A 20135-nucleotide genomic window follows, 5' to 3' on the forward strand; every position below is an offset into this window, starting at 1 on the left:
GAACTTGGATAACTAAATGAAATGTAACCATAATAATTAGTGTTATTAATTGCACCTGTGCTCTCCCTACTATGACATTTTGAAATATCTTGTGTGGAAAAGGCCTTTTACTTAGTAACAGAGAATGCCTTCCTAAAAAAGATGCATTAAATCTTGTGTAACAATCACTCTTGACAATTCTCTTAGATTTTTGTCGTATTTCAACCGTAGTCTAAATATATTTTTAATAATACTCCACATGCAATATGTCCGAAACGGCTTTTATTTTGAAAGGCTGTACAGGAAGTCGTGTGATTATTTTTGTATTCACTGACACTGAATGGATGCACAGTATTTGGGTTCCCAGCCAACTGACTGCTGCCGTGTATTGGAGGAGGTTCGGTTGAACCGGTTTACTTTTTAAAGCTACTGGCGACTCTCTGTACAGTGTAGAGGTACGTTGTTGTTTTGGAGCTAAACACATTCACACAAACAGACTGTCATGCTAACTTAGCTAGCTGTTTAGCTCGACAGCCTCACTGAGCAGGCTTGACAGCATCTGCAAGGTTAGCTGTGTTCGGTCAGTCGGCTAGCCTCTGCCTCGTTTCACTGACCTGCATCTTCGACTCGGGGACTGTCATGCTAACTTGAATATTTAACACTTGAATGTATTCGGAAAACGTAAATAAGTAACACAAATGTGGATAATTGGAAGTAAGTTTCTATTAAGAGTGAGTAACGCTATGTACAACAATATGTCACCAGAAACAGCCGTCAGTTTACAAGACTTGAAACGTAGTTTACGTTGTTTGAGTTGTATTTGAAATGTACACACTTAAGTTGTGTGTTTTAGTGACAGTACAGCTCTTCTAAAGATGTAGTTATAGTGTAGTAATAGCTTTACCATTACCTTAACGTTACAAACACCTAGGGCATTCATTTTCAGGAAGTAATATCAAGCACAGTGTAACTATACACAGTAAAGTAATTTGTTCTCAGTAATATTCTGCTGTAATTTAACATGTCCACTACATCACATGCACACATACCAACACACACATCCTCCCATTCTTCCATCAATCCATCCATCCACACACACACAAGCACACACACACACAGCCATGTCTCCATCAGTACCCCTCCAGGAGATGATCCGGGCCATCAGGTCAGCAAGGACACAGTGTGAGGAACGAGGTGTCATCCAAAGGGAGTGTGCAGCCATCCGGGCACAGTTCAGACAAGCTGACAATGGGGGGCGATCGCACAACCTGGCCAAGCTGCTCTATGTGCACATGTTGGGCTACCCCGCTCACTTTGGTCAGGTGAGAGGATTTTGCTAATGCCTGTCATGAGTTTGCTTGGGGTAAGAGTGAGAGGGTGGGCAGGGTGAGAAACCATCGTGCCGTTGGAGGATTGGATTCAATTCATCACTGAAATGTCCCCATGCAGCATAGTGGCCCAGGCCCAGTGTCCAACTATTAGGTCCTAAGCATCGATCCCACACAAACATTATTTGAGTGCTAAGCAAAAATGTGTGAGTGCACGATGGAGGTCGACATACACCGAGAAAGCACAGCACACTGTAGAATCACGTGCTGAAAATTGGAAGCTATGATGAGTTAGTAATATTGCTTCTATATAAACTTGTACTTCTTGCTCTTTCAGACTTCCCGTGTCGTTAGAACTCTTTGAAATGTGGTTAATTCCCTCGAGCTAAGTCTGCAGGAACATCACACACTCGTGTCAATAAAACTGGGCCAACTGAATCCCTCTCTGCTCCAGGGCTGCTGCTCTGAAGCTGAACTCCACTTCGAGTGGGCAAAGAGCAGAAAATTTCCCCAGGGGCATCAGTAGTTTCAGTATCTCAAGTAACTTCACATTTAAGGGAGTTGTTGCTCTTCCTACTAGATGGAGTGTGTTCGGATGATAGCCAGCCCTCGGTACAGCGAAAAGCGTGTGGGATATCTGGGAGCCATGATGCTGCTGGATGAGAAGCAGGATGCCAGTTTGCTCATCACCAACTCCATCAAGAAGTAAGGACAGCCACTGGAATTTGAAATCCAGATATTTTTGGGCACCCTTTATTTAACCCCCGTATTTAGCATTCATATACAATTAAAGGGGAACTCTATTTTTTGACTGATTTTACACCTCAAAGTGTGTTAACAGGTCTTGGGGAGCACTACTGCATTAAAAAAAAAAGTTGTGTAAAGCTTTTAGTGGCCCCAGAGGGAGCTTCAAAGTTATGCCACTTAAGTCAGCATCAGATGGGCCTGAAGATTTCAAGTTTGAAAATGACAATATCTGGAGGTGTGGAGTTAGAAAGGAGTGAGCTTATCAGGGCTTTGTAACCTGCTTTTCAACTCTACTAGAGGTTAGAGGCTACTTTAACTGCTACTAGCAAACCACAGCCGAATCTCCAACCAAACAATTTGTGGTTGAGTTGCATTGTGGGTAATGCAGGTTTTGACAAGAGAGAAGAATGCATGGAATTAAAAAGACAATATCTCTTGTGCTGCTGCATCTATTTTAATCCTTTACTTTAATCATGAATCATGAGTTCAACATTGTCATTAAAGTGCAGTACTAAATAATTGGTGTTGTTCTTGTTTAATAACAGTTAATAAATGGCTTAAAATGCATTATGATACAGATATTATTTATTATAAGGAAGTTGTTAAGTATTCATTAGCATGTCAATGATTCTTACTCTTTATACAAAACATCAACTGCAAGTGTAAAATTGTTAAATAAAATAGTATAATATAGCTGTAATCATATACAGTACAGGCCAAAAGTTTGGACACACCTTCTCATTCAATGCGTTTTCTTTATTTTCATGACTATTTACATTGTAGATTCTCACTGAAGGCATCAAAACTATGAATGAACACATGTGGAGTTATGTACTTAACAAAAAAGGTGAAATAACTGAAAACATGTTTTATATTCTAGTTTCTTCAAAATAGCCACCCTTTGCTCTGATTACTGCTTTGCACACTCTTGGCATTCTCTCCATGAGCTTCAAGAGGTAGTCACCTGAAATGGTTTTCCAACAGTCTTGAAGGAGTTCCCAGAGGTGTTTAGCACTTGTTGGCCCCTTTGCCTTCACTCTGCGGTCCAGCTCACCCCAAACCATCTCCATTGGGTTCAGGTCCGGTGACTGTGGAGGCCAGGTCATCTGCCGCAGCACTCCATCACTCTCCTTCTTGGTCAAATAGCTGTTACACAGCCTGGAGGTGTGTTTGGGGTCATTGTCCTGTTGAAAAATAAATGATCGTCCAACTAAACGCAAACCGGATGGGATGGCATGTCGCTGCAGGATGCTGTGGTAGCCATGCTGGTTCAGTGTGCCTTCAATTTTGAATAAATCCCCAACAGTGTCACCAGCAAAACACCCCACACCATCACACCTCCTCCTCCATGCTTCACAGTGGGAACCAGGCATGTGGAATCCATCCGTTCACCTTTCTCGTCTCACAAAGACACGGCGGTTGGAACCAAAGATCTCAAATTTGGACTCATCAGACCAAAGCACAGATTTCCACTGGTCTAATGTCCATTCCTTGTGTTTCTTGGCCCAAACAAATCTCTTCTGCTTGTTGCCTCTCCTTAGCAGTGGTTTCCTAGCAGCTATTTGACCATGAAGGCCTGATTCGCGCAGTCTCCTCTTAACAGTTGTTCTAGAGATGGGTCTGCTGCTAGAACTGTGTGGCATTCATCTGGTCTCTGATCTGAGCTGCTGTTAACTTGCGATTTCTGAGGCTGGTGACTCGGATGAACTTATCCTCAGAAGCAGAGGTGACTCTTGGTCTTCCTTTCCTGGGTCGGTCCTCATGTGTGCCAGTTTCGTTGTAGCGCTTGATGGTTTTTGCGACTCCACTTGGGGACACATTTAAAGTTTTTGCAATTTTCCGGACTGACTGACCTTCATTTCTTAAAGTAATGATGGCCACTCATTTTTCTTTAGTTAGCTGATTGGTTCTTGCCATAATATGAATTTTAACAGTTGTCCAATAGGGCTGTCGGCTGTGTATTAACCTGACTTCTGCACAACACAACTGATGGTCCCAACCCCATTGATAAAGCAAGAAATTCCACTAATTAACCCTGATAAGGCACACCTGTGAAGTGGAAACCATTTCAGGTGACTACCTCTTGAAGCTCATGGAGAGAATGCCAAGAGTGTGCAAAGCAGTAATCAGAGCAAAGGGTGGCTGATTTGAAGAAACTAGAATATAAAACATGTTTTCAGTTATTTCACCTTTTTTTGTTAAGTACATAACTCCACATGTGTTCATTCATAGTTTTGATGCCTTCAGTGAGAATCTACAATGTAAATAGTCATGAAAATAAAGAAAACGCATTGAATGAGAAGGTGTGTCCAAACTTTTGGCCTGTACTGTATATATATATAATGTGAGCTATGTATATATATATATTCATATATATATATATATATATATATATATATATATATATATATATATATATATGATTTAACACGTGTACATGCACAGTGTGTTATATGATAATATATAACAAAATATATGATTACAGCTATGCTAAAATTTGTTACCAAGCACTCATCTCTGTTTATACCAGTTATGGATGCTGCATATGAGGAGTTATGGTTGTTCACAACCAATTACTTAAAATGTCCTTGTATCTGCTTACCACTATATTAGAGTGTGTAGTAGCATATGTCATTTCTGTACAGCATATAAATGCTTACTGAGAGGGTTGAAATAAAACGTCACCGAGTTTTTTGTGGTATATGTTTAATTCTGAGAGACTACTTGTAAAAGATGGCTGTGGTATTTTCCCTCAAAATACAATCCACAGCTTTGGTGAAAATCATGATCATATGTCAGGCAATCAATGTTCAACGGTTCATTGTCATAACTGACGGTAGTACAGTTTCATGCAAATAGAATAATCACTGTAGACGAAATGGAGGAAAACAGTAGTGCACAGAATGGAGGATATTTTCGTGTGATTTCAGTAGAATTATAGTAAAACACTTTTGCACACAGATCTACACTGTGATTTGTGTATTTTTCTCGGTGTGTGTGTTTTCCAGTGACCTTTCTCACAGTAACCAGTATGTTCAGTCTCTGGCTCTGTGCACGCTGGCCTGTATGGGTTCAGCTGAGATGTGCAGAGATCTGGCACCAGAGATCGACAGGCTGCTCCGAGCCTCCAACTCCTACATAAAGAAGAAGGTGGGGACCTCCAGAGGGTTGTTTTGTCTTGTTTTTTTCTTCCCAGCAGTACTTAACAATATTAATATATCTACCACTGTGATCACTCTCTACAGAAGTAGTTCTGTACTAATTACACTGTGTGTGTACTGAAGAGAAATATACACTTTATTATCCCCATGGGGAAATTCATTTTTTTTCACTCTGTTGTCATAAACACACAGTCCAAAAATACACACATGCACAAACAGGACCTATACATGCATTTAATGGAGAGATGTTAGAGTGAGGGCCTGCCCGTGGAAGGGCAAGTGGTTTATGCTCTAGATAGCCATTTATGTCTGCGCTAATTTTATTAATCCAAGTACCCCAGTGTGAAAGATAAATTGTTTTTTTCTATCTCAGTATGATGTAGTCTTACTCATTAGTCTGTTTGTGACCTGTTTGAAACAGTCCTTTATCAGCAGTAAAACTATCAGCCAACATCCATCTGCTCAATGTAGTAACGATGTGACAGTGCTGATGACTTGCCTTGCTGTTCTTCCAGGCTGCTCTGTGTGCGGTTCACATTGTGAGAAAAGTCCATGATCTTGGGGAGCTTTTTGCTCCTGCCGCTCGCTCCCTACTTTCTGAGAAGAACCATGGTTAGTGGCTCTTAACAACTCATACCTGTTACATTTTCTCATACATAATATTTCCAGCTATTCACTGTATTTACTCCCCTAATCTCCAGGTGTGTTGCATGGTGCTGTGGTGCTCATCATTGAGCTGTGTGAGCGGAATCCAGAAACACTTGAGCGGTTCAGAAAGGTATGATGGACCTACGTACAGACAAATAATGACCTGATGAGTTCTCTACATGCATGATTATGTTATGTATTTGTGTCATGTGTATTGCAGACAGTGCCAGATCTGGTTCAGATCATGAAAGGTCTGGTCCTTTCAGGTTATTCTCCAGAGCATGACGTGGCAGGAATCAGTGATCCCTTCCTACAGGTCAGTCTGGACTTGTGGTATTACATTACAGTATCATATCTCAGTGAGTTAAAGGGATACTTTATCAGCATGGCACTGGAATTCTGCATTTCATAGCTTTGACTATAGAGCAGTAACACTAAATAATTTTGTTGTTATAAATCAGTGGTTTTGTTTTAAATTTTCCTGAATCAGTCAACAGATTTTACCTGATTATATTTTATCACAGTGTGAACCAGGTATATTAGAGCACCACTCGGGTGAAGATTTAAAATTGAAACATATCTGACTTGTTTTTTCTGGGAAAAAAAACACTCTTTTCTTCTATTAATGCTGCTAATAATATGTTCATGTTTTTCTTACATTCAGCTTGTTTTTTCTCACTAACGCAAACAGATTTATCCTCTCATCCTTCTTCTTATTTTTTTGCTGATTCTGTGCACCAAAATAACTTGTAGTCCATCTGTTCACTCTCTCCTGCCTCCATCATCAGGTACGCATCTTGAGGCTGCTGAGAATCCTCGGTCGCAACAACGAAGGAGCCAGTGACGCGATGAACGACCTACTAGCTCAGGTCTCATGTTCACTTTGAAAAATAATGATTAACTATAATACAAAAATTTAGGGTTTTTTTTGTTATTTGTATGTTTTTTGGTCTTTCTTTCAATTCAAAATAAAGAAGTTATCCAGCACTGTAACATAACATACATTAAGTAGTTCTTCATTCAGCCACCATGGGTATCACAGCTCATGCTTACTCCCCAGTTAGTCACGCAGTTTGTCTCATTCTAAACAAACTTACACGAGTAGAATGCATTACTTCCTGTGTGCCAGAGTATGTTCCTTTGAAAAGACTTATTTGAAACTAGGTGTTGAAAACAGCAACTGCAAAAGCTTGAATCACTTCTGTGAATGAAAGATAGAGAAGCAGGAATGATTCTTTATTGTAAAGATATGTTCAGTACTTCAATATCTGTTACAAAAAAATGAATGTATGTTGTTGTATGAGTAATGCACTGATGTATTTTTGACTTACCATACAGGTGGCAACCAACACTGACAGCACCAAGACTGTTGGCAATGCTGTGCTGTATGAGACTGTTCTCACTGTGCTAGACATCAAGTCAGAGAGCGGCCTCAGGGTGAGAGACTGGTCTAGCAGCACTTCTCACTCTGTTTAACTACATCAATACTTAGGGAATCAGGTCACCTATTTAATTAATAAAAACACACATGCTTCATTTCACTTGTGCTACAGGTTCTGGCTGTGAACATCCTGGGACGATTCCTCCTGAACAATGACAGGAACATTCGGTTAGTGTTGCTTCCTCCGCACATTCCTGTTTTATTTCCCCTATGTGTCTCTTCCCCTATCCTTCCCTCCTTCCTCTCTTATCTCTCAGGGTCATTTTACCTTTTCCATTCCGCAAGGCCAAAGGCAAACTCATTGCAGCCAGAGAGAGAAACCTCCCAACAGGCTGTTATCAGTCTGAGCTCACTAATCACTTTCCCTGGAGCCATTCCTCCAGAGCCACACCAGAAGGTCACTGTCTGTCTGTTAATGTTGATCTCTGAAATTTTTGGCCATGTCATTTTTCATCAGGCAGTGTAGAGACCTATAACAGAATCCTTGGGGTTTTGTTATGCTACTATTTTTTGGGTTTGTCTCCATAGGGTTTGTTTGCCCAGGCAGGCCTGTCTGGTTTTTACCTGCAGGGCCCCTGAATCTCTCTGTGGCTGTTTGACAGTAATAGGACTGGTTCATTCCTGTGAGACCTGACTGGATAGATAACATCTCCCCTGTGCATACATAAATACTTGAACAGTCCATGAGACATTTCCAGAGGAAAGATGAATTATTTATCTTGCCAAGTTGAGAAAGTTAAGTTAATACAGCGCTGTCAATAAATCATTGTTAGCTGATTGTTTTCAATTATTTTTTAAAAGCTAATTATTTGTCAGATACATTCTGCTACATGCTAAACACTCAGAATCTCACTGAGTTAAGATCCCTCGCAGCACCTCATCATAATGCAGTGTAAGGCTTAAAACATGACATTCTTATTTTTGGCTACTCTGTATTCATGTCCAGGTACATCGCCATGACCTCTCTTCAGAAGATCGTTGGGACAGACCACAATGCAGTGCAGCGCCACCGGGGAACCATAGTGGACTGCCTGAAGGACCAGGATGCGTCTGTCAAGCGGTAACTTTCACCTCTTCTCCGCTTGTCAGGCACAGCTGTTACTCCACAGATGTTCAGTTAAAGTCATGCCCTGTCAGGTCAGGCTTCTCCAATGATGCCACCTCCTAATGTGTGTTCTGGGAGTCTTCTAACATGTTTTTTTTTTTTTTTTTAAATGGTGAAGGGTCAGTTCATTTTGAGGATTTTCTAATACTTTGATGCTTTATGGATTTAAAACAGCATCACTTGGCCCCTCCTCTAAATACAACAAAGCCAGATGATATAAAAGGGTTGTGTAGAGGTGCTTTTGCACAGTGGCAGGTCGCTGCTGTGTCTGCCACCAGCCAACATCAATGTTCTGTATTTTGATAGGGCAACAGGAGGGCGCAGCTGGCTACCTCTGATCCCACCAACAATACCATACACTACTCAGTGCTGCCTACTTTCTCAGAACTCGTCACACAACTACACAGAGCACATTGTAGCTTATTGTAGAAGAAAGTGTTCGCAGTATGACCGGATTTGTAAAGCAAGTTTTGATAACTAATATCATCAACATTTATAGATCCAGACCAGATAATCAAACTTTAAAACCGGTCAGTGTTGACAAGTGTAGTTATTGAAAGCAATTATTTCCTCAGTGCTGTATTGAGCGAGAGCTGACTTCTTCTGCTTGCGGAGCTCTGACAGCAGGTCCTACATGTACCAGGATGCATTGTACGAAAGCTTCTGAGACATGGCTTTTCTTGCATGGCTAACATGAGCAGTTCTCTCTCTCTCTCTCTCTCTCTCTCTCTCTCTCTCTCTCTCTCTCTCTCTCTCTCTCTCTCTCTCTCTCTCTCTCTCTCTCTCCCTCTCTCTCTCTCTCTCTCTCTCTCTCTCTCTCTCTCTCTCTGCTTATGTGTGTGTACATCTGCTTACTGGATGGACAGATTATCAGTATGTTTTCTTGCCAGATTTGCTTGCAGCCCGCAGAGGCAATAGACCAGACGCCAAAACTAGCTGCGGAGCTACAACACTCCCTAGAGACTAGAGATCCGAGCTGAAATAGCTTGTAGTTTTTCCCTTTCCTCCAACTGTCAGTGTCATGTCAAATGATAGAGTTGGAAGAACAACAGATTTTGCAGCTGTGAACTCAGCTTTCTCGATCCGTATAGCACACACTGAGGAATTTATTTCTCCAATCGACTATATTTACCATGAACACTGATTGAAAGGGAAAAATTTGCCACCTTTCAAAGACCAGTGTGTAGGATTTAAGGGCATCTATTGGTAGGATATAATGTTCACTACATGTTTTCATTTGTTTATAATCATTTGAAATTAAGAATTGTCGTGTTTTTTTACCTTAGAATGAGCCGCTTAGATCTACACAGGGAGTGAGTCCTCTTCCACGAAGTCAGCCAGGTTGCTCTACAGAAGCCAGAATGAACAAATTAAACACTTGCTCTAGATAGAGCCATTCGCGTTTTTGCATCAGCCACCATAGCTCTCCTACAAGCTTGGCACACTGGAGAAGTTTCAGTTCTGCAACCTTACCCTACATGCCACTAAATCCTACACACTGAACCTTTAACTAATGGATTACAAAATAATGTTATAATACCAATATCACACCATGTTTCACCTCAGCTGCCTAGAAAACTGCTCTTCATGATGCAGTGAATACAAACACAAGCACAGGTTAGTTTAAAAAAAAAAGCCATTTTTTAAAACTATAGTTTTCTTCTCAGCTGTGCAGTTATCATAATATGTTATGGATCACTTTCATACGATTGTTGACTAAAAGTCATGATAGCATTATACTGGTTGTGAGCTACCTAGTGATTTTATTTCCAGCCCTACTAATAAGGATGATAATAAAGCAATACATAATTGATCCCTGTGGGTAGATTGTCTGCCCATGGCCCAGGTCCACAGAAAGGTCAAATACCAAACAGTACCTGTGGGCACTAACAGCTCAGTGTGTAGCCAAAGGGCACTTCAGCAGGGTGGATTTTATCGACGTGGGATTGTCTTCCTGCTGCAAAAGCACTTTGCCGAAATTGTGGTTGTTGATGGATGCAGATGGATGATACCGACTGACCTGCACCATTGCAGCTAGGTCCAGTCAGCTGCATCAACACAAAATGTAATACAGTTTTAATTTTAATTTTAAATCTGGTGAATTGAGGAGGAATTGAACCAGACGGCAGGGTCTCATTTTAAAGGACTGGTATGTACGTATACATACAAAATTAGCAACGTTAATCCCCCGTTTGTCTATCCAGCCGTGCTTTGGAGCTCTCTTTGGCGCTGGTGTCAGCCTCCAACATCCGCTCCATGATGAAGGAGCTGCTCCTCTTCCTCTCCTCCTGCCCCCCTGAACTCAGGGCTCATGCTGCCAGCGGCATATTCAATGCTGCTGAGAGGTGCGTGACACACTGCAGACACATAAATGTTCACATACATGATTGAAATACATACACATACTGTATTTATGCATGCACGCACATGTGCATTCACCTGCATGTAAATACACTGAATGTGATACAGCTGTTTAAGTGTTTAGGCTGTGACAAAAAGTCTCTGTGCTTATATATTATACTATATGTGGCTCCATGTCTCACTCTGTGTCTGTCTCCACTCTCAATGATACCCCTGTCTCTGTTAGTGGCACTGTGACGATGAATAGCCTTCTCTGTTTGTACTGTTTATCACTCTACCCCTTGATGCACTTTGTTTTTGTGGACGGATTTGCAGATAGACTTGTGTGTGTGTGTGACTCACCCTTGAGCACCACTGAGAGTGTGTGTCTCTGTCTCTGTCAGGTATGCACCCTCCCAGCGCTGGCACATTGACACCATCCTGCATGTCCTCACCACGGTAAATACAGACCGAGGCAGTCACACTACTGCCTCTTACATGGGTTTCTCACTCACAACTGTTTTTAAGTTGTCTACTGCCATCATTGATGCACTCTGCCTTCATGTAGACAGGAGCCACATGTGTGAAGGCTGTGTAGGAACTGAGGCACTCAATTTGCATTTTAGAAATAAAATATTTGATAAGAGATGGTTTGTTCCTTCTCTGTACAAACCTTCATATGTGCAGCCCCAGTTCCTGAAAAGGGCCATTTATCCTGGACTAATGCTTTCTTTTTGTTATAGCCCTACTTTTCATTTTGAGCTTCATCTAGGAAAGGGAATAAATGAGGTCCACATGATTGGTGTAAAAGCTAATGCTTATCTAATCCTTTGCACTGCTCTCTCAAAAGGATGGAGTGTACAGCGAGGACAAAGTGTGTAAAAAAGGCGATGGTGGAAATGTGGCATAAATTAAAGCTTGATCCATAGTGGTAAATGTCGTTTATAATGTATATGAACTGTGATGGAAGCGTCCCCAAAGTGAGGTCGTTGTGTGTGGGAGCAAATGTAGGGCGACCCAAATACTTGGGCCAGCTGTCTGGCTAATGGAGTTTGGTGTGTGTACTTTTGTTTTTACACCGATTTTCACTCTGCCAGGCAGGGGGCGATGTGAGAGATGAAACAGTGCCCAACTTGATCCAGCTCATCACCAATGCATCAGAGCTGCACTGTTACACCGTCCACAAGCTCTACAGGGCTCTGCTCACTGACATCTCTCAGGTGTGTGTATGTGTGTGTCTGTCTGGGCATTTCCTGCTCTTAAAGGAGCATTTTAAAGTTTTAGAACAATTGGCTTGTTGGTCAGCTCACTCATTCACTCAAGCTAGACAATAAAGTCTACAACATCTGTCTCTGGGTTGCTCCATGCTGATCTTTTATCAAACAGTAAATACTGACTGGTGATTAGATTCATGTAAGTGTTTGGGAAGTACTGAGCATACGACTTGGTGACACTTACAACTAGGTGAAACTTGGATTATACTGCATGAGTTGAGAGAGAGTTTGTCAACAGATGTTTTGATTTAGTTTTGCTGTGGTTAAACACGGAACCTGTTTACTTAAATTCGTCAACAATGTTTGCCATTTTTGGATTCTTCATTCACCAGAGGCGAGTTAGAAACATAGTTTTCTTCATGAATTCAAGGTAAAACAGCATGAATAACTGCTGTTATTATGGTCATTTTGTGGGAGTAGTATTCATGGAAGTCCTCAGTTGAAGTTAGAGTTATTTTTCATTTTACATCCCATTACAAATCAACACTTCAGTTTGTAAGTAGCATGAACATGTTAAAAATGACAACATATAATTATGCAATTTGGTTTGCAGGCATAACCAAACAGAATGAATCACAGGAAATATAACTGTGTGTTGGAATTACATACCTGACTTCACCTAACTTTGCCTGCCAACTCATACCAGCCAAAAGCTTTCAACAAAAATTAAAGGTCTAGTGTGTAGGATTTGGTGGCATCTAGTGGTTAGGTTTCAGAACTAAAACTTCTCCTGTGTGCTAAGGATGTAGAACTACGGTGGCTGGCGTGAAAACAGGAATGGCCCTTTCTAGAGCCAGTGTTTGTTTTTTCCTATTCTGGGCCACTGTAGAAAAACATGACAGACTCTGTGGGAGAGGACTCGCTCCATATGTAGATATAAATGGCTCATTCTAAGGTAAAGAAATCACAACAACCCTCAATTTTTTTATAAGCTAATGTAAACATTGTCATTAATATTATATACCATTTCTGCCAATATACCCCCCTAAATCCTGAACACTAGACCTTTAAATGTTGACAAAAAATCAACAGGACCCTTGCAAAAGATGTTGGGACAAAATTATTTAATCACAGGCTTTCACAAACACTCACACTTACTTAGCAAAGCAGACATATGGATCCACTCGTACACATGACTCTTTAAAATGTACAGAACCTAAACTCTTATATTTCCTGGCTTTCAACCCATCTTAGATCTTTAAGATATCTACTGTCATCTTTGGTCTGAAAAAGCAATTACTGTTTGAAATAGTCATGCTTCAAATGTGATGCTACAAGCAGTCTGAGATCAGAGCAAGATTTGAAACTTAAGTATTTCACAGTCAAGCCAACCTAACACGGGGAATGCTCATAATTTTACATCCCATCTTTTCATTGATTTGAATTTATCAGCGTAATAAAATCGACTAGAGTTTTGGATAGAACTCCCATTGATTAATATTCATTGTTATATAAATATCAGAAAGAAAAAACATGTAATTTTAATCAGAGATAATTTTACAGCACAACGTAATGTGCAACACTCAAGAGGTGTTTATTAGAAGAAAAGTCTGTGTCAGTCCTGATCCAGATAGAGCTGGTTTGGTTCCATGGCAGTGAGAATAGCTACGCTTTCAGTGAAATTGGCTGATGCAACCAGGTTTATTTTTGGAACCAAGTCAGATGAGCAGCCATGTACTCATCTGCAGTGTGGTGCAGTTTCCCATCTTCCACCACATTAACTTGCAGTCAATTCAGGGAAAAGTGGCTCTGATGTGTCAGACTGCTATGCAGACCAGCAAGCCAATCCCCCTAAATCGTAAAGGATTACTCTATGATTGTATTTTACCGTGAGTGTGACGTGTGTACACAGTTGTGTGAGTGTAACATTTGTGTGTGCAGCAATCCCTGGTGCAGGTCGCATGCTGGTGTATAGGAGAGTATGGAGACCTGCTGCTGAGAGGAGAGTGTCAGGAGACTGAGCCTGTTCAGGTACACGCAACACACAGACATATAATATAATACAAATTAATAGTAGCAGTAATAGTGATTCAACCAATAGTTAGATCATAACAAGTTTTATGTTTGCTAGTTCCAGCAGGACACAAGGAAACATTTCACCTTTTCTGCCCTAATGGCAGCTGGTTTGGAAATAATATGGGATCTGAGTAGCAAGCATGAGAAGTAATTACCTGTAGCAACTCGCATATTTCCTTGACAGGAAATCCAAGGGAGAAGTTTGATTAAGAATGTAGCGCACAGTGAAGTGGCTCACTGCAGCAACAAGTGCTTCAAAAACAGAAAAACTGAAGTACATGAAGTTAATGATTATTTATTTAATGATGTAAAAGTAAACCAGCAGTCCAGCTCCCTGAGGTGGGTAGTCCAAACAGTACAATATGGTATCATGTCTGGGAATTTACCCAATGCTAAAGACCAAATACTGACAGACTAAATTAATTCTCTAGTCCTCCCAGTTCCCAGTCCTCAACTCTGCCTTTATCATTCAGTAAATGTTAGGGATTATCAGCTAAATCAATACGAGAACATGAATTGTGCCATTCTTATCTCTTGTTTTATTATTATAAAAATGCAATGTCAGCTTTCAGACCCTGTATTGACACGTCTTCCAATCAGGTAACTGAAGACGATGTCCTGGACGCCTTGGAAACTGTTCTGCAGTCCCACATGTCGTCCCCAGGGACCAGAGGCTTTGCTCTCACGGCCACCATGAAACTAAGCACACGCATCACTGAAAATGTGGAGTAAGAAACATTTCTGTCACTCACAACAAACACTGACCAGATACAGTTAAAGCACAGCCACAGGCCACATTGGCGAGTTCAGAGTCTGCTCTATTGAGTAAAAAAAAAACATTTATTGGGGAACAAAATTTCCCCCACAGCAGCATTCCCAAATACTATCAACCTGCATTTGAGCACGACAACATTAGAACATTCTCAGCACTTCTGTTTGCTAACACACTTTGATCGAGGTTATGAAGTTTTTGATACCCATTTAGTTATAGTAGTCCCCTAACTGCTTGTCTTTCTCTTCATCACTTCCCCCCTGCCAGTCGCATCAGGAGCATCGTCAGCATCTATGGCAGCTGTATAGATGTGGAGCTCCAGCAGAGGGCAGTTGAATACAATGCTCTGTTCAAAAAATATGACCACATGAGGTATGCAACAACATGATAAAGAAGTCAAATTTTCCTGGTTTTTGTAAAGTCTTTTACATACTATGTTTCTGGGTTGTTTTTTTTTACCTAGAAAATTAAAAGTAGAACTACTTTTGTCTATAGTATGATTACAGCTTTAAGGATTTTTACAGTAGCTAGTACAAGCAAATCTTTTATTCTGGCCATAAAGAGCTGAGAGCTGAGATGTTCTCTCTCCACAGGGCAGCAGTGCTGGAGAGGATGCCTGTGATCGAAAAGAACTCCCCGGGTCATACCAACGGAGAGTCAACAGGGGAGGCCATCAAGGACACCCAAGCAGTCAAAGTAAAGCAGGGAGAGCCACTGTTGCTACAGCAACCCACTAGCCAGGTACATTACGTCGACACAGATTGATGTTATATGACAGCAACTTATGCCGGCCTTACATCGATTTAACTGTCACAGACAAATTTCCAATGTTGTAATGAATCATCAGAGTTTTACCTCAGTTAGTGTGTGTTTCCGTGATCCCAACCGTTTGGTGTAAGGTAGTCATAAACTCAGTTCAAGCTATCTTAAGTTGGTCTTTTTCTTGTCTTCACATTCTGACGTATTACCGTTAGTTCTTAGTCTTGGCTCATGTAAACAGAGTACAGTGACATGAACATTTTTAACAACCAGTGCTGCGCTCTCTTCAACACCAAACAGGAAGCAGCAAACCAGGTAGACAGTAAACATGGAGGGGCACCGGGGAGGTGCAAGAACATGAGCAAGTCTCAGTTCTCTTGGACTCTGAAAAAGGAGGAGAAACTGGTGGAGGTGTGGAGTGAACAAGAGTCAGTGTTTAATTCGGCATGCATGCATTTCCAGTGAGAAAAAAGGTTCGGCTCTCATTCCCACGGTCTCCTTCCTCTAAAATAGTGTAGTTAACCAATGGAGGTGACCACAAACAAAATGTAAAGTTTATACTTAAATGTAATTTATCCTTAGTGAAAATCTGTTGCCACATTGACTAGAACATTGTTCTTGCCTTTTATCTTGTGTTTCTAGAGTTGTGTGTTTTTGCTGACATGTATGGAATTGGTAATATGTCATATTTCTAAAAGGGAGTTTGGCATAATATTTTCCACCAGGAACAGGATGTGAAATAAACTCAGAAAGAATCTAGTTTTAGTCGTGCAAATAGTGACCCTGCAAGATCCCCAGTCTTTGCAATATCACAGTTTGTGACTCACATTGTCTTTAGTTGTGAAAGACTGTCAGACTTTAGTCTTTAAAAGTCTTTTCAGAGTCTTCTAGTGTTTGGCAGACATTAGTCAAGACTGAACTGATCTGTCTGTATTTTCCATTTTAATTTATATGTATTTAACCATATTTCGTTGGTGAACTATTGATTTTCAAGATTTTACTGCTGACTTTTTGAGCATCATCAGGTCAGGCTCAAGCTGTCTTATGACTCTGGAACATTATGAGCCAGTGCGTCAGCACAGGTCCTCAGGCAAAGCTGTAGTTAGCTAAGTGTAGGCTAACAACTAAAAGTAAGGGGGCTCTTGACACTGTAAATACCTGCCTGAGGCTAATAAGCTATTATCTATTTGTATGTGATGGGCTTTATTGTAAGTATTTCAGTGTTGTATCATCACAGTCTCTGCAGTGGGCTGTCTATAATAAATAGAGGTCATAAACTCAGGCACACATCAGTGCATGTGTTATGTAAATTATTTTCCTTTCCTGTAGTTCATGGGTAAGTTTGCCATCCTGTGTGTGCTTTTATGCAAATCAAATTGGAAAGAAGCCCAGCTAACCAGTTTAGCAACAATGTTCTGCTGAAATACACAAATATTAAAATACAGGGGTGAGGATACAGTTGTAGACTTAACTTAATGGCACACAAGTTTCAGTGGTGTCTTTTTTTCAAGCTTTTCTAGCTTGTTTGTTTTGTAGTTACTGTTCCCTTTTTGGTTAATTCAAATAACGTTTACACAGCCTTGCTGTGTTTGCTTTAAATGTGCAGAGCACCGTGTTCCTTTCATATTAAAGTTGAATCAGGCTTTTGTCCTTCTGTCTGTGTTTTCCTCAGGTGTGTGATCTCTTGGACCTGCTGGGAGGCTCTGAGGAGGCTCTACAGCCCAGCCCAGCACTAGCTGGTACAGCACCTGGCGTGCCCATCAACACAGCCAGTACTGCTGGAGGAGACCTCCTGGATCTGCTGGGAGGGTTAGAGCCTACACCCATTGCACCAGGTGTGACGCTCAGATACACACACACACACACACACTCACACTACTTTAAACAGAAAGAAACAAGACAGAGGAAATGATTGAGAACTTGAAACTACAGAATGCAAATTTTAGGGGACTGAAGCTTGACTCAGGCCATCAAACAATCTCCCTAAATCTCCCCCAGTGCTGATATTTTTTATTTGGTTTGTTTTGCTCAGTACTGGTTTTAAACTAATGCAACATTTTACCATATCTGTTCTCCACAGCTCCCACAGTACCAGTGTATGAGAAAGACGGTGTGGCTTTGACATTAAGTTGCGAGAAACAGTCAGACACAAGCCTGACAGTCACACTAACAGCCTCTAACTCCACTGACTCAGACATCAGCAGCTTCACCCTGCAGGCTGCAGTGCCCAAGGTTTGTCTCACTACCTGTGATAAAACACACCATGTTCTTTTACTAGCAAGCTTTCGCTGCTGCTGCTGCTGCTGCTGCTGCTGCTGCTGATTTTTGCTGCCAAGGTTCATGAGAAAATTGAGCAGCTTGTGGCACAATATACTCGTTGTACTTAATGTCTCTCTACATTTCACCACTCAGTGTTGCTTGCAGCCTATAGGTTTTAAACCCTATCATGTTCTCAGTGGTTGGCATCAGTGCTGTAAATCAACCAGAACAGCATGTATGCGTTTTGGTGCTTTAAACTTCAAAGTTCCATTTGATCTCTCCCCAGAGTGTCCAGTTACACATGAAGGCTCCCAGTGGGGACTCTCTTCCCGCACGGGGCACAGCTAAAGTGACCCAGATGGTCGTCCTCAACAACCCAAACAAGGTGAGTATGACACATAGACGCAAAGCCACAATTTGGATTTGTCAGTAAGAGCAAAAGAAGGGTCGATCAGGAGTGTGATCCATCTTTTATTTCAAGCTTTATCAGCAAGGGAGAACATAACCACCCGCAAACCAAACTCTCTGTATTCAAAGTTAGATCAGTGTTGAAGATTACAACATTAGAATTTTCACACGTTAGAATTTTCACACTTTATCTCCAAATGTTCACACAACTCCCACAAACCTGTTGTTCTATTTTGCAAGAACAATACATCATTGCCAAGTGTGCGTGCCATGTGCCAGTCCCAAACCTTGTTTTCTCACTCCGATCCCAGCAGAACCGCTTCCAGCTGCATCACATTATTAAATCCTTCTCCCTCCTCCAGGTGAACCTGAAGATGAGAGTCCGCATATCTTACACCAGCCAGGGCTCAGCCTTTCAGGATACAGTCCAGATCGACTCCTTCCCTGGACTCAATGCTGCCAGCCACTGACAGCGGCCACTCAGTGCAACAGGACTATGACAGCAGTCTGTGGATGAGTCAGCAGGTCTTGCCCCTCACTGACAGAAGGGGATTTTTTTGTCTGCCGTCACACCCTGTACACTACCGTCCAAGCTGCTGTTTCTGAAATTCCTGATTTTGTTGGTGTTTTTACGGCTGAAGAACACTGTTGTTTCACAGGAAATCACAGCCTCATACATGAACTCACATAGTTTATCCTCTCCTCTGGAACCCAAGTGTAAATGTGACTGACTACATTATTTGATATCGCACAAGCTTTGAAATATTCCCATATCATGAGGAAATACTAAAATCTGAATAGTTTTTCTGGGATTTTTGCAATGACCAATGTCCGTAGAAACTTTGTACCATCCAGGTTCTTTTTTTAAAGCTGACTGTAGTTGTTTCACTCCATAAATATGTACTTTGACGAGGCTCCTCTCAGTCAGTATGTGCCACCAGATGAGTTGTCCTCACATTGCACTTGTTTCTTCTCTTTGAAGTGGTTTGCTTTATGAAATATTTGCCTTTATTTAATCTTCACATTGTTTAAAAGCAGCTAAACACTAATGACCCACCACTATTATTATAAAATGCTCAATTCCAGTACACTTGATTTTACTGGGAAACATAAGGACATGAATTTGAGGTTGAAGGGTGAAGGATTTTAAACACAACCTCGTGTATTGTATATTTTTAAAGCTTCATTCAGCTCAGAGAATTCTCCTCCTAATTAATTCTCCTGTGCCTTTCATCCCCTCAAGAACTCATGTACATAAAAAAAAAATGCAATTATATTTGGTTTTGGAGGCCAAGAAATTGTTTTGAATGTTAAGTGGCGTAGTCCTATTAACATGTTTTTATCATTCCTATTTAAGCATGCTTTTCCTGACCAGTATCCCCTTGTCCACTGTTTACAGAGGCTCCTGAGTTTTTTTAATTTCTGAAGAGTGTGTATAGTGATACCAAAATAATGGACGTGATAGTGTATACAAGATGTATATTTTAGAGTTTAAGTCTATAAGCACAATAACAAGAGTTTTAAGTCTATGGAAAATCTCTAATACAACCCTTTGTTGTAGAAGGACAAAGCAGTGGGCTGTAAAACACCTTTTAGATGAAGCCGGTGTATCACCTCAGTAATTTGATGACTCATCTCATAATCATGGACCTCTATTAAAAACACTCTGGATACTGGATGTCAGCAATGGTGCTCTAAATGGATTTCCGTGCAATCTTTACCAGACTGTTTGAGATCTCTACCTTCACTAAACTGTAAAGAAAAGACCAGGACAAGTATTCTGTCAACTGTGTCTTTAAATCTTGTGTTTCATGTCATTTTCTAATAAAAATCAGTTTTCAGAATCCTCAGCAGTGGCTTAGCTTTGTGTCTGTGCTCTGTGTGGGTGTGTATTAGAG

General features: G+C 41.0%; 1 protein-coding gene across 1 annotated transcript; it reads left to right on the forward strand.

The window, feature by feature from the left end:
* Window positions 1-283: 283 nt before the first annotated feature.
* Window positions 284-20087, forward strand: ap1g2 (adaptor related protein complex 1 subunit gamma 2). The gene is made up of 22 exons (XM_049597670.1): window positions 284-434; window positions 1084-1301; window positions 1888-2012; window positions 5063-5204; window positions 5731-5827; window positions 5917-5993; window positions 6084-6179; window positions 6652-6732; window positions 7202-7300; window positions 7417-7472; window positions 8251-8364; window positions 10614-10754; window positions 11154-11208; window positions 11847-11969; window positions 13905-13994; window positions 14640-14767; window positions 15079-15183; window positions 15405-15552; window positions 17243-17405; window positions 17651-17802; window positions 18116-18214; window positions 18600-20087. The coding sequence occupies exons 2-22, from the start codon at window positions 1101-1103 to the stop codon at window positions 18705-18707; spliced, it is 2400 nt and encodes a 799-aa protein (XP_049453627.1). The 5' UTR covers window positions 284-434; window positions 1084-1100; the 3' UTR covers window positions 18708-20087.
* Window positions 20088-20135: the final 48 nt, after the last annotated feature.

Source organism: Epinephelus fuscoguttatus, linkage group LG15 (genome assembly GCF_011397635.1).
Source record: "Epinephelus fuscoguttatus linkage group LG15, E.fuscoguttatus.final_Chr_v1".
In the NCBI taxonomy this organism is placed as follows: Eukaryota; Metazoa; Chordata; class Actinopteri; order Perciformes; family Serranidae; genus Epinephelus; species Epinephelus fuscoguttatus.